Below are 15,030 nucleotides of genomic sequence, written 5' to 3'. Positions count from 1 at the left end.
ATGATGGATTAAGTGTGGGGGTCTGAGTGGCAGCGTGGGTGCCTGGTCTTCAAGGAGAACTTGTCAGTTGTTAGTAAGGCTGGTGAAAGGAAGGACGCCAGCGCCTGATGGCTGGGGTAGTATTGATGCAAGTTAGCTGACTAATCAGATTGAAAAAGTCTCATGGTATTTATGTCACTTTAATTTTCATCAAACAATTGGAGACGACAGCACTCTATTAAGAAGAGGTTGATCCAGAACTAAAGCTAAATAAATTAGGGTCTCAGTTTAATCAAATTATCCTTCTACTGGCCTTGGATTAACCGAGGGAGACAGCGTCCGTCTAGGCACTTCTCATTGGCTGGTTTATTTTTCTTTAAAGAAGCTGCTCCAAAGAATGGGAGATTTAACAAATATAGCTACTACTTATTATACCTCAAGCAAGCAACTTTTAAAGAAGTGGGAATTAATATTTATCAGGAGAATTTGCAGTTTTACCAAAGGACATTTCCACTTTTATGTTAGTTTTGTGCAGTTTTAGTTTTCAGAAATGAACTGAAAATGAGGCAAAAAATCTGCCAACAAAAAAGCTAAACCAAGAGAACTTGTAAGAAACTGGCTCAAAAATCTTATCTAATGACATCTTGTTTGATTCAGAATGGATAGTTTTCTTACCTTAAAAATAATCTGATTGCACATTTACATTTAGCTATTTTTTACTTGCATTATTTGTGCAGGGTAAGTCATTCTTTTTCCTCCTTCCTACATTCTTTAGACCTCTGGGAGAAGCCTTTGAGGTAGTTAGATTGTTTCTGAAAAAACAATTTTTCCAAGCTGTCTGGTATCTAATTTACACAAAGAGATAGTAACTGTCTTTTTGATACTAGTAACATAAAGAAATTATGTGTTTATAGATCCTCTACAAAGATTTAACTGACTTGTTGCAGTGAATCTTTCGAACCCCTGAACTCACAACATACTCCCAATGTGTGTTGTCGGAATCATGGTATAACAGTCTCTCCAGTTTTCTAGATATAGAAACAAAATTAAAATAGCACATCCTTTGCTGCAAGCAACCAATTTAATCCCAGTTAACTATGAAGTTTATCTTTCAAACATGCAACGTGATGGGTACCCCCTCCCATCTTTCTTGGAAAAGTAATTTTACAAGAAAAACATTGTCAGTGGATGTGGTCTTATGCCTGATTTGAGGGACTTCTTAGAAGGGCAGGTCATGACAAGACAAGGGTGTATGGATTTAACCTGACAGAGGGGAGACTGAGATGAGCTCTTAGGCAGAAGTTCTTCCCTGTGAGGGTGCTGAGGCGCTGGCACAGGTTGCCCAGAGAAGCTGTGGCTGCCCCATCCAGTGTTCAAGGCCAAGCTGGATGGGGCTTGGACCAACCTGGTTCACTGGAAGGTGTCCCTGTCCATGGCAGGGGGTTCAAACTGGATAAGCTTTAAGCTCCCTTCCAACCCAAACCAGTCTGTGATTCTATTACTTCTAACTTGGTTTTCTCTGCTTGTGATCACCAATACTGCTCCTCGTTCTGTTGGGGGAGTCACAACTCAGCAAAAGTAGACCCTACAAAATATCACACTCTTCCTCTACTTGCATTTTAATTCTGCTCTTCAAGGCATTCTTATCATGCCCTCAGAAATCTAGGCACTAAGCAGGAGATTTCTGAAATAGCAATGACAACTTGCACTAATGCTCTTTTTATTTATGATTCCTAAATTTTTCTTCAGCTCTAACATTGCTATTTAGAGCTCAAACAATTAAAGCCTTTATGTTCTGGCACAACACAAGATTCCCATCTTTGATCTGTCACTCCTCATGAACATGGAGCAGAGCTGGTTCTGGTGAACTTAACATTCTTAGACGCTCAGCCCCTCACAAAAAGGGCTTTTGGTTCAAAGTAACTCATCTGGGTATTTGCATTCAGGTTCCACTAAATGCTTAATATCCAATGTTGATATGACACTAAGTATCTTGTGGGTACTTACAAACCATTAAGTGCCAAATATTTGCTTTTCTGGGTTTGTTTTCAGTGCACAGCCCTCAACAGTTTCATGAGTTTGGCCTGTTAACTGATATAAACTGCTACCTGTCCTCACTTGCTTCCTTACTGGGAATTAATAGTAACCACACTTTCATGGTTAAAACATGATCTAAGGTTAACATTTCATTTTACTACAAAAGGGGATAGGATTTCTTTTGTATTTTATCTTTACAGCCATTTACATCATTTTCTACTGTTGAAACACAGATATTAACAGATAGAAAAGTCTGAATTCCTTATAATACTTTCTCTTTGAACACTGGTTTAGCCTTAAGATACTTCAGATTCCTTTTTTCATTTACCCTTTGGACATTAAACAGTGAAAGTAACTCTGAAGATGACTGATTTTTCTAAAACCTCTAAATATTTTATTATTCTTTTAACATTATCTGAGGAGTTATCTCAGTTGGATCCCAGAGGTCTGTAGCACCTGAAATTGTCCTGCCTTCCTCAAGCTGCTGCACAACGCACTTCTTACACAGGCACTTCTGCAGGTGCATAAATGTATTTTATCTTAAGGTTGATACTATCTTGATACTACTTTCTTTTTCTACACTGTGGATTTGTTCTAATGGCAGAGACTGGTTTTGCTCAATCATTCACTGAAAATGTACACTCTCAGTATTTGTACCAACAGTGCTACACTTCTGGCTGCGCATTCCTGCTGCTTGCTGTTCCTCCAAGCTGCTGACTGAATAAATGCTGAAGTGTACTGGTTTAACCAGCCTGTCAGGGATTAAACATCAGAGGAAAGATAACAGCCAATGTAATCAGTTCGCAGATCTGATGCAATAAAGTAGGGGAGAAGGTGACGTTTGTATTTCCTTTGCCTTGCTGACAGGTTGAGAAATGCTGCTTTAATGTTTAAGGAGAGGAAACAGAAAAAGAATGAAGGCGACTAAAAATCACCTCTATAACACCCTGAGTCTCACATTTTGTTGCAGCTCTCTCTTGAAAATGGCAGCCTCTCCCAGACTCACTTCAGCTAGAGGTCTAGGCTTTCTCTCTTAGGTTTAAACCTAACCCTACCTTCAGAGTTAGCCCTACACAGGGTTCCTGAGCTCTGCCCAGGTGAAAAATATCTCTGTCAGTTATTTTCATTCTGATTTTTATTAAGCAGAATATGTCTGAATTCCCCCTTCAGCGAGAGGTAATAAAGGTGCAAGGAGTCACTGGCATTAATATCTTACTTGCAAAATGTGCAGTTTCTGTACTTACTGCTGCAGCTATGCTGTTCATTGCTGTGCAACGTAGGGAAGTAACAGCTTTGAGAACCTCCTCATGGCTACACATCCTAAAGTCTTAATGAAACAACCACTCTCTGCTGTTAGACTGCTTGCTATAGTTTCCATCACTAATTTAATAAAGCAACACATTGTGATGGGAGGACTGAGTGTAAGAGAGTGTTTGCGATCATACTCCGTGCTTTGGGAAGCATCATTCTTGGCACTTGTATGTAGCAGGCTGGGTTTAGTATCCAAGGAGTGTATTATAAAACCTGAGACAGTTTGGACTTTCTAGATAGAGAATGCTTTTGAAAAGTAGTCTTCAGTCTTGAGCTTGGTTTTATGCATTTGTCTGTTGACGACCTTGAGTGGTTAAAATCGAACAAATGTAACTGACCACATGAGTGACTAAGAAGTAATTCGGCTATTTAAATGTTAAACTTGAAACGTTTTCTATGTTATTTTCTGATTGATTACACAGGGTAAAGTCATAGCTATTTCATAATAGCATGCTAAAAAATGTTTCATTTGTTTCCTGTGTGATTACTATTAACATTCTTTCTTTGCTTTTGAATAATGACAAGCACTGTGATCACAAAATGGAGTGACCCAGGTGGAGAATGAAGTTACACATGCTTGGAAATTCCAATGAAACAAAGCCCATGAGTGACATGTTGACAATATATTTTGTGTGCAAACACTCTCTAACAGCCTCCCCAGTGTTGTGCTTCCAGATCAGAGGGAAAAAAGTTTGAAATGCAGTAAAAAATGGTAAATATTTGAAGTTTCTTCTCCTTGGCATGGATTATGAAATAGTAATCCATTACATTGTAAATCTTTCTGTACCATGCAAATCCATTTACAAGGATTAGGAGATTGTAACAAAGATGATCATATTTCAAGCAGTACCAGTGTAAGTTAACCTTTTCTCCTGCAGGATTTCATAGTCTTCACCCAACATGTTGTATACACTGACCCAAATGAGCAGGTGCTTTGCATTTATGGCGAATCTTAATTCACAGCATAATAAAGAAGAAAGTTTGGTTACAAAGCTGTGCTGCACATTCAGTCTCTGACTGGACTCAACAATAGCTGAGGGTGTGCAGTGGAGCAAAGAGTACGCAATCAGTGACCCCTTGCCCCTTTGGTGGGGGAGAATTCTAGTAAAACACAAAGAAGCTGCTGTTTCTGCTTTTGCTGCTATCAGTCCAGCATTCCTAACGAGAGCCGTGGCTGTTAAATCTATTTCTGTGATTAGCTGCTTGAGCAAGAGCAGCGAAAAAATAAGTATAATTGTTCTATGTCACTTCTATTCCTTTCATGCAGATAGAAGCATGTCTTGCCTTGATTTCTTCTGTACATTCAAGGTACGCAGCATTTGGCCAGCATTTTGCACTAATTCTGATTCAGTGAGAAGGACTGAGTTGCTGTGCAAGGAAACAATTCCATGAGGAGCATTGGTTTACACCACTGAGCAGGGTTTGCAGAGTTGGTGTTACCTTGTCATAATTCTAAAAGTAATTCTGAACGGATATGGAATTTAAAAATGAAACACAAAGCAGAATTTATGAAGGATTATGATTTAGTAGCTCTTAGATCCTTTTGCAAACCTGTCACTCTAGTCTTATCTAGTATCAGTTTTCATATTGAGATTTTCTGTCTCCCTTTGGATTTGCCTATTATCAACCACGACTAATCTGGTTAATTAGTACCATACTTAAAAGTCTCCTTTGCTAGCTGTGAGAGATAGGAGGGTAAGCGAAAGGGAAAATTAAGATACATGGTACAGATTGACAAATACAGATCAGAAATCAGACTGTAATCCAGACAAGTAAATTCAGACTTTTGGGTTTTCTTCTTGAATTCTGCATTCCCTGTCCTTTTTTTTTTTCTTCTTACCATCAATTCAAATCTCTATAATTTTACACTCAGCAAAGACCACTGAATCTGCACACTAAAACAGACCCTTTGCACACTGAAACAGAGACTAGAACCTCACCCTTAGTTCCACCCCTCTAGAAATGACCACAACCTGTGATAATGATAACGGTGGTGGTCCCTCTGCTGAACAACGATAACTACCATGTACTAACCAGCACATGGTACCTGTGCTTATGCTGAGTGCTACCTATTGCGATTAATTGCTGCTGCGAACCAAGCCTTTCTACAATAAATATAATGTAGAATAACATCTTATAATATTGGAGATGACAAGGGAAGAGATTATTGCTGTGTCTGCCCTGGTGCAGAAAGCATGGTGCCTGGATGCTCCAAGATTTTAATTTGGGGCTAGGAGTTTGTAGCTTGGTCCCATAGCCTACAGTCCTGGCACAGCCTGGAGGTTTCCTTTGAAAAAGGAACCTGTTTGATGCATGCTGAGACCACACTGTATTGTGGGGAAGTTTGGCAAATCAGCTTTTAAAGGACACATCTCTTGACATGCTGATGCAGAGGCACTCTAACTTTGCTGAGTGGACGAAGAGTGGGAGGTGTCCCTGCCCATGGCAGGAGGGTTGGAAATGGATGGTTGTCTTTCCAACCCAAACTGTTCTATGATTCTATGATATGTGATACGATCAAAAGCAGCATGAGCAGCAGATAGAGAGAAGGGATTCTGCCCCTCTGCTGTGCTCTGGGGAGAGCGCCCCTGCAGTCCTGCATCCAGCTCTGGGGCAACAACACCAGAGGGACGTGGAGCTGTTGGAGCGAGTCCATGGAGATGCTGTGAGGGCTGGAGCAGCTCTGCTCTGGAGACAGGCTGAGAGAGCTGGGCTGGTTCAGCCTGGAGAAAAGAAGGCTCCAGGGAGACCTAAGAGCAGCTTCCAGTGCCTAAAGGGGCTACAAGAAAGCTGGAGAGAGGCTTTGGATGAGGGCCTGTAGGAACAGGCTAAGGGGGAACGGCTTTAACTTGACAGAGGGGAGACTGAGATGAGCTCTTAGGCAAAAGTTCTTCCCTGTGAGGGTGCTGAGGCACTAGCACAGGTTGCCCAGAGAAGCTGTGGCTGCCCCATCCCTGGCAGTGTTCAAGGCCAGGTTGGATAGGGCTTGGAACAACCTGGTCTAGTGGAAGGTGTCCCTGCCCATGGCAGGGGGTTGGAACTGGATGAGCTTTAAGCTCACTTCCAACCGAAATCAGTCTAGGATTCTATGAAGAGAGAAAACAAAGCAGGTTTGGTAACCTGCCTCGAATCTTAAATACTGTCTTTTTCAGATGACGCTTAAGCTTTGCTATGTAAATGTTTTAAACCACTTTTTAACTTCTGCATTTCCCTCAGTTGCAAAAGCCTCTTGCTGAGCTTTGTTTAAAAGCTGGTAGTCATGTGTTCTTTTCTTTAACTTTCCCATCACAGCCACACTACCTGTGGAAAATAAGAAACCCATCTGCCAGCTGCCTCTCAACTGCAGAAGGTACGATTCCACCTCCGGGCAGAAATAATCTCTTGTATTTTAGGCTGGCTGAGGGGTGACCCTTTATCCGTCCTCCTGCTTTTCTCGCTATCAGGCCTTACCACAGCAGCGGTCGCCTCCGCAAGGCCAACGCTGACGCAGAAGTTCCGTTCCCGCCCCCCTCCGCAGCTCGGCCCCACAAAACGGCAGCCCCAGATCTCCCTCCCCTCACGGAGGGCGTTTCAAACGTAACGGTTGGGGCCGGAAGTGCTGATGACGCCTTTCACCGCCAGGGGGCGCGCTAGCCCCCCTGGCGTTGACGTTCTCTTCCTTTTCCTTCCTGCTTCCCTTCCCACCCCTATCACCCCCTCGGCACCGGTCGGTAACTATCCGCTGCTGTCGGCTCCACAGGGACCGCCGTGCCGCCCGCCGACGAGGAGATGCCTGAGCTGTCCGACGGTGAGGAAGCCTGGGAGGAGGAAGAGCAGGAGGAGGAAGGCACCAGTGAGGGCCTGCGGACCCGCTGCCTTTTCTGCGACAGGTTTGGCAGCCACCCCGGGCCGCGGTGTGCGCTCGTTATCCCCACGCTGGGACGTGGCGGGGGGGGGGGGGTCCTGAGGCGTGGTGATACCCATGCAGCTCCTGAGGAGGGGAGCCTGGAGGGTGAGGGCCCACAGCCGGCCCGCGGGAGCAGCTGTGTCACGGACAGGAATAATACGTTGTTTATATCGGGGCGCTGTAGCCTGCTGGTGTTCTGTGTGGCCTCTCTAGAGCCAGAGGGCTGTTAAATACAAGCAAAAGGAGGGAGAGAATGCGAAGGATGTTCCCCTCTCCTCACTCTGAAGCAGCATGAAAGCTTCTCTTCTGAATTCTCTTCATCATCTTTTGCCATCGTCAGTAAATAGATGTTAACTTTTATTATGATGCTGCAGACCTCACCGGTCAACTCTGTGCAGTTCTTAAATTTTGGGTTAAATGCTGTCTTTGCACTCAAGGAGGTTTTGAAAGTTAATAGTGCTTGTGGTTTTGTCAGAGGTTTTACGTTTATTACATTTTGGTGTAAAATGTTTTGCAAACAAGGTAGAAGTTTTTCTGTAAGCAAGCGCCTGTTGATAGTTTATCAGAGGCAAAAATTATATGCTCTGAACACATTGCCTAGCAGGTCAGAACAGAGCATAGCAAATGTTTCTAAGTGTGTTCCAACTTCTCAGGGTGCTAATACTGCATGTTTAATAACTTATTTACAGGTTGTTTACTTCTGCTGAAGGTGTGTTTTCCCACTGCAAAGCAGAGCATGAATTCAGTGTTTGTGATGTGATCCAGAAACATGGTAAGATTTTTCATGACTCGTTTTTTCCTCCCATATACCACCGTGTCACTTAAAATAAGTTGCAAATATTAGTTTGTTCCTAACTGACTTCCTGTTTGTAGCTGGAGATTCCATGATTGATCAAGATAAGTTATTGTATTATGTGTTATCTTTATGTTGGCAGTTTCCCATGTGCTTTATCTTCTGGTAAAGCTCTCAACTAGTAAAAAAATAAGATTGATCTCTGCTGGCTTGTACTGAGTTCCCACTGTCAACTTGATACTGCTGATGTCTTTTAAGCTGTTTACAGTCTTGGCTTATGTTCCTTCAGGTCATCACAGGAAAGTATATCCTCCAATCTCTGTTTCATTCTTTACAAGTGAAGTTTAATGTTGGCCTTGAATTGAAGCTGTCATATATTTAGGCCAAGGTAGTGACTAAAGGAAGAAGGTGCAAATAGGAGGATGTATGTGCAGGGTATTACTATTTAAACTCCTGTTATTTCTGAGCAAGGTTTTAAATCAGTATTCCTGATGAGTGGGATCAGTTTACATTTTATTAAGCAGAAAGCTAAAAACATAAACAAAGGGGCTTAATAGCCTAAAATATCAGCAGGGTGTCTTGTAGGAGATAAATGTGCTTGTCCTGATGTACTTGCCTGCCAAATGAATTAAGCCCATGTTCATAGTCCACATTTTCATGCGCTCCATTCTTAATTTGTTGCAAATGTATTTGTCCTGAGGGTGACAGTTTTGCTGGTTTAGTCCTAAGGAGAAGAAAAACACAAATGGCAAACTTCAGATAGGAAGATTGCACTAGTTAATGACGTACAGCTCAAGGGGAAACTGGCCAACTGATCAAGTAATTGTATTCATATCATTGTAAGATGTGTGTGGTTTTCTGTAACATAAACTCATGCCCTCCTTTCTTTCTTTTCAGGACTTGATTTTTATGGATACATTAAACTAATAAACTTTGTTAGATTAAAGGTAGGTGTGCCACGTACTGCTACTGTCACTTATGTCTGGAGAAAGGGTAATTAAGATGCCTATCTTTCAGTTTGTCCTCTTTTAATAACTGTATGGAATTTGGTATTTCTAGAAATAAGAAATCACAGGAATTAAACAAACTGAATTGGCTTATTTAGATATAAAGTTATTTTACAGTATATTTAATTAGTGTGAGTTTTGTTGTTTCCAGAAGAGGATCTTCAGACTTGCAAAACCCCAGGCTATAGAGTATCATGTTGTTTTGTTAAATTTATCTCAGCCTTTGACTCTGCTATCTTGCCCCAGTAATGGATTCACTTCTTAGTAAGTGAAGTTTCTCAGTGCTTGTGTGTGTATAGGTATAAAAGAGTACCTTCTGGGGACATGAGCTGTCCAGACCCCTACTGCCCTGTTAGTAAGGAAAACACCTTAAATCACAGAACCTAAAACTGATCTCTGCTAAAATGATACCAGAAGCAGGAAAGCCAATGAGAACCTACACTTTCAAGTTAGGCCTCTGTGTATTTTGTGTAGTCTGTCACTTTGAAGTATGTTCCTTGGTTGTTCCCTGAAAGTTTAGGTTTGGACTTAATAATCATCTTACCTAATTAAGCATCTTTTACTTGAATCTTCAAACCTTAAATCCTCAAATAGTTATTTAAGACATCACTAGCTATGGAGATTAAACACAAAAATGGAAAAACTGTCCAGAATGTCACCTCTCCTTTCCTGGCAAAATATTAACTGGCCGGATGCAAACAAGAGAGAATGCACAATTTCTGATGCTTGACTCTACAGCGCTGTTTGCGTGAAAACGCTTGGCATGATGAGTATCTTGGCTTTATTGGTTAGCCCTACTGTAAGGTGGCTACTGTAAGTCTGATGCAGGCAAGCTCCTGAGTGAGCTTGGTTCCTGATACCAGTTTAATCCTTCAAGTATCCTTCAGTGTCTGTCAATCTGTTGTGCCTTACTGTTCATACTGAACTCCTTGACCCTGTAGTTTCCTGGGCTTTGGGACTAGCTCATAGGTGTAGTTTTACACTATTCTCTGGTTGCTGTGATTGTAGTGGCAGTTGTCAGGGTCCAACTGGAGAAAAATCCAGTGTCAGAAATACTTTGTTTGTGATTCCCAGAGTGGAATGAAGACACAAGTGAGGTTAAGTACTGTAATTGATCTGTTTGTTTGTTATAAAATAATATAAAAAAGATAGCAATAGGACAGATCAGAAGAAAAGGATAGAAATTAAGCAAGAATTCGAAGTGCAGAAAGATAGTTGCCACCATGGATCCAGCAGCATCCCAAGGGTCTGTAGTTATTGTCTTTGGTGTTGGGTGTCTTCCCGGGTCCGTAGTTGTCATCAGAGGTGAGTGGCCACAACAGCAATTACCTTTTCCCCCTTTTATTTTGTGTTGGGGGGGAGTATCTCTGTTCTTAATGTGATGTACTGCACATTCCTGGTGGATTATGTGCATCCAGTTTTGCTGGTCTTGCAGCCAGCTCTTCAACTGCACATGTCTGTCAGCAATCCTTGAGATAATGAACAGCAATTCCTCACACCAGTCCTTAAGATAATGGGCTGTGGAGTCTTATCTTGGCTCTTCCCACCCATCTCCCGGACAATGGAGAGTGGAGTCCCGTCTCAGCTTCTCATACCAATCTTTGAGACAGCAGACAGTGGAGTCTGATTTTAGTTCAGTCTCTCACAGCAGTGTGCTGAGTACTGGCTGTCAGAGGCAGGATGAAAGCAAGAACTCTGTTTATTTACTGTTCCCACTAGCCATGCTTTAATGTAGTATCTTTCTCAGCCTTTGCTACAAAGCTGCTTAATAATGCCTTGCTTATTTTAATGTGTGGAAGAACAGATCTTTGCCTTATTTTATTGAATGAAATTTAAGGTGTTTTCAAAGAAACAGCTTACATTCTCTTCTGTTTTTGTCTAGAAACCAACAGGACCATATTTGAGTTCTCTCAGCAGCCCACTGCCCTGGGAAGGAGAGGAATATTTGAAACCAGAGCTAGACGATGATCTCCTCCTTCAGTTTGGTAAATAAATATGTTTCAGTATGACTGTACTGCTTTGTAGGGTAAATGTGGTGTTGGCAGAGTTCATGTCATATAAGCATCATCACTGTTATTGACTTACAACCATGAGAAAGTCCACATACTAGCTGAAGTCATGACATTAAGTCACACTCTAAAAATTTTACCACATGTCATATGTTGGCTTTTAGTGATTGAGATTTCCATAGCCATCTCTTGTTACCTGTATTCACTTATTGTAGATAAGGTGTTCATAGTGGAGATGCTGTATGTAATAATTAAGCAGGTCAGAGAGGCACTCCATCCAAACCTAATTGGAAGATCATTATAGAATCATAGAATGGTTTGGGTTGGAAGGGACCTTAAAGCTCATCCAGTTCCAACCCCCTGCCACATGCAGGGACACCTTCCACTAGACCAGGTTGTTCCAAGCCCCATACAACCTGGCCTTGAGCACTGCCAGGGATGGGGCAGCCACAGCTTCTCGGGGCAGCCTGTGCCAGTATCTCACCAAGCTTCTAAAACTTCTAAATGTAGGTTTTTAAAGTAATATATTAAAAAATGTATGCTCTAAGTAAGGAGTGATTCCTTTCGAAAATATCTTAATCTCTTGCACAGGTCCAACCCAGTGTAAGATACGTAGTTGCATAGAAGAGTTCTGCTTCTTTAGTGGTTCTAGCAAAGTAGAAGAAGCCTTAGTTTCTCTCTCATGACCGTTCATCAGATGGTATTGAGAGAATTTAGTTTGACTTTTGAACTTATTTTAGCTGCCCACGGTTCTCTCACCTTCTTCCTGTCTCATGCCTGATTGTACATCTTTCTTTTACCTAAACCATAAGGTACTTAAGGCTATTTTATTCTCTGTACAATCTGGAATGAGTTTTACACTCTTCTAAGCAAGCCTTACTGCATGATCACTGAGATAATGTGTGGTAGAGGACACTGGTTGGTTATTTAGGGATTTCATGTTCTACTATATCAGCTCCTGCTCAAGCTTGAATACTTTGGAGTTGCTGTTCCAGTTGCTAAAGGGTTATGGGGAGTTATGAACCTCAGAAATCTTAAGTATCTGTGCTTTGTTTCAGTCCCACGGGCCAAATATTCTTTCATTACTGAAAGGAATGAATATATGGGTTTGTTGGTTGTTTTTTGTTTTTTTTTTTAAGAAGTCTTTTGCCCAGTAAGCTGTCAGTAACTTCTTACTACATCCAAAACCACACTAGCACCACTTTTTATGCAGTGACATTTGTTAAAATCACCAGCCAAATTTAGCAGGAGATGAATGGGACCTAATGCTGAGCCTGGGTTTTGGTAGCTAAAAAGCAGTGTTTCATCTAGATTCACTCTGCTTATGCTGTTTTGAGTTCTTTGTGTTCATAAACTTTATAAAACACCAAGGAATTTGCTTAAAATTTAATAATAAATTATTAAGAAATTTTAAATGGATATACTTTCCTACCTCTTGCTGTTACCCTTAATAGTCGTTTTCGTCTCAGAATAATGTAACTGGAAAAATGGTAGGACTGTAATTAACTAAATTACAGTCTAAACCTAATATCTTTTATCAATAATCAAACACTGGTATTTAAAGAAGCTTGAATTCTGGATTTAATTCTGAATTCTTTGTGAATTTAGAAGTTGCTTCTAGCATACTTACTGTGGTGTGTGGTTCATGCTATCAAATCAGTGATGCCTTTTGTAAACCAGACTAATTTTACAAGTCATCCAAATATAGAAATAGCAACACTGAAAACATCATATGTTTATGAGCTGCTGTGAAGCAATACATGACTGGTAGATGATTTTTTTTTCTCCTCATTTCGTCAGATATAGAAGATCTTTGTGAACCTGAAAACGCGTTGCCTTGTAATGGCTTAAATGATAACACAATGCTCCTTGAACAATTAAAACATGCAGAACACAGAGCAAGACTTGCAGAAGCAGCCTTGGCTGGAGCACAAGAGGATCTTCAAAAAATGAGGTAAGTGTTGGAACTGAGGTTTTTGTGTTTTAATTTGATGTGTTCTATGTGAGATGCTTATGTTTAAAGACCAATAGAAATTCAAAGCAATGATAGAATGTAACTGTGGAATAGAACTCATGACTTCTGCTGGGGCCGTATTTTTGTCTTATCTTGTGGATTATTAGTAAACATCTTATAGGCAATTAGTTAAAACTGCACAAAACCTTCACAGATTGAAAGAGCAAAGTATTCTTAGGAAAGCTGAATAACCACATGGCCCAGAAACATGTATTTTGCTTCAGACCACTCTGTTTTTCACTTTTCCATTAGTCTTTTAGATGCAAATTTAAACATTGAAGATGTATGCCACAGAGAAGAGGGAGGTATTGACAAATTAAATATGTGACTCTCAACATTTTCAGAAATGGCTTCAAACAATGATTGTTATCATAGAATCCAGTTACAATTTGGAGAAAACCTCAGTGAAATGAATAAACCAAGTTTTCAGCTACTTGTATCTTCAGTGTCAGATGTGGATTCTGTTAGTAATTTGGTGCACTGCAGTCAGGAATTGGGAGATCCCCATAGCTGTACATGCTACTTCTAAATCTTGAGGTCTTCAGAATATGGATTGATGATGCTTATGGGAGTATAAACTTCTTTTTGGCTCATATAGGATTAAGTCGTGTACAAACTTGTCATTTCAAGATCACACTGATTGGGCACTGTAGAACTGAAATTGTGTTTAAGAGACTTGGAATAATAATTCAAGTTCTTTTGTGGAGAAGTGGCAAACCCCTTTTGTAAAGGACATTTGAATGTTCCGTGTATCTTTTGAGAATAAACGCTTGATGTTACTAGAAACCAGATTTACCAAAATAAATTCATGTATTCAGATCCTATCAGCTGTGAACAATTATGCTTGTAAAAAATGAACAGTTTTGTCTTCAGCTGGGTTTAACTTTTGCAAATAATACTTTGTAGCTGACAGCAGTTTTTTGGTATCTGAGTACATTATGCATTAATTAATCATAAACAATAAGAATGAAAGAAATTTGTTGCTGTACTTGGAAAACTGAGTTTTCTTCTGTGTTGTCTTGTACTCTTGTTCCCTCTTTCATTTAAAAGAAAGAAAAACTTTTTCAAGTAAGCAGTTGCAATTTCTCTTCGACTCTAAACTTCAATCAAGCTTACATAGATTTCTTTTTGAGGTTAGTATATAGAATTATCTGCTGTTGTAAAAGGCAGCCTTTATTTTTTCTTTGTCAATACAGGCTCTTCAATTCAGCAGGGATTGGCTGGCAGTAGAAATAGCCAGATGTAGATGTGATGAAGCAGCACAGGTTTTAATTTTAGATAGGTGAACCTGTTGGATTGTAGTAGTCTATGTGCTGTGGTTCATAGTGATACTGATTCATGCTGAAGGTTACTTCACTGAAAGAGACCATCAAAGAATGTTTCCTTTCAGGTAAACCTCTGCAAAATATCTTGGGAGTCTGATGTAGAGCAAGAATAGTTTACAGAACCTTAATGTACAGTAACATGTATTTATACTATTTTCTGTCACTGTCCTGGGTTCAGCTCTAACAGTTATTTTTCTCCTTCTTACTAGCTGGTGCAGTGCTGTGTTTTTGACTTTAGTCTGAGAACAATGCTGTGGCTTAAACCACAACAGCCATGGAAATAGGTTTATACTGGTATGAAGCAGGCTGGTTGTCTGACTTCAACTTCTAGAGATTAAAAAAAAAAAAAAATTAGATCCAGGAGCTTTGAATAGACTTCTAGAATGCTGAGAATTAAAAAGGGTACAAAGCAGAGACATGCAGCTGGAGGCCTAGTGACCTCTTGTTTCTCCCCCCTCTCCCCCTCCAAATGGTAACAGTGCTATAAATCATGTCACCTTTAGCATTTGATGTAACTTAGAGATTTAAGAGCATGGTTTATATATCCTTTTTTTGTTTGTTTTTTTGTTATTTTTTAATAAAACTCTGTTTCTAGAGTTTGGTACTTGTGTGGTGTGCATAGGCTGGAGAAAGTATTGGCTGAATCTATTTTAAATAATTTGAAATTTA

At 40.4% G+C, this 15,030-nt stretch overlaps 1 protein-coding gene and 1 long non-coding RNA gene across 6 annotated transcripts in view; one reads left to right on the top strand and one right to left on the bottom strand.

Moving 5' to 3' along the window:
• The window catches only part of LOC134157867 (uncharacterized), a 281,636-nt gene that overhangs the window by 225,587 nt on the left and 41,019 nt on the right, over nucleotides 1-15,030 (bottom strand). The window lies entirely within an intron of this gene.
• The window catches only part of PRMT3 (protein arginine methyltransferase 3), a 64,935-nt gene continuing 56,894 nt past the window's right edge, over nucleotides 6,990-15,030 (top strand). For 2 of the 5 annotated variants that reach the window (XR_009962494.1, XM_062607276.1), the window contains exons 1-5: nucleotides 6,992-7,196; nucleotides 7,903-7,985; nucleotides 8,904-8,953; nucleotides 10,896-10,998; nucleotides 12,823-12,976. Coding sequence is in view for 4 of the 5 variants with exons in the window: in XM_062607276.1 (XP_062463260.1) it covers nucleotides 7,096-7,196; nucleotides 7,903-7,985; nucleotides 8,904-8,953; nucleotides 10,896-10,998; nucleotides 12,823-12,976 (491 nt within the window). In the remaining variant the exon portion in view is untranslated. Of the gene's footprint in view, nucleotides 7,197-7,902; nucleotides 7,986-8,903; nucleotides 8,954-10,895; nucleotides 10,999-12,822; nucleotides 12,977-15,030 lie in introns of those variants that run through there. The other 3 variants (XM_062607278.1, XM_062607280.1, XM_062607279.1) reach the window with 3 other exon arrangements.

The sequence above is a fragment of the Pezoporus occidentalis genome, unplaced genomic scaffold (genome assembly GCF_034315485.1).
Source record: "Pezoporus occidentalis ecotype Australia unplaced genomic scaffold, CSIRO_AGI_Poc_V1 ctg121, whole genome shotgun sequence".
In the NCBI taxonomy this organism is placed as follows: domain Eukaryota; kingdom Metazoa; phylum Chordata; class Aves; order Psittaciformes; family Psittacidae; genus Pezoporus; species Pezoporus occidentalis.
The sequence above is the reverse complement of the archived record's forward strand: the minus strand, read 5'-3'. Positions and strand labels throughout refer to the sequence as shown.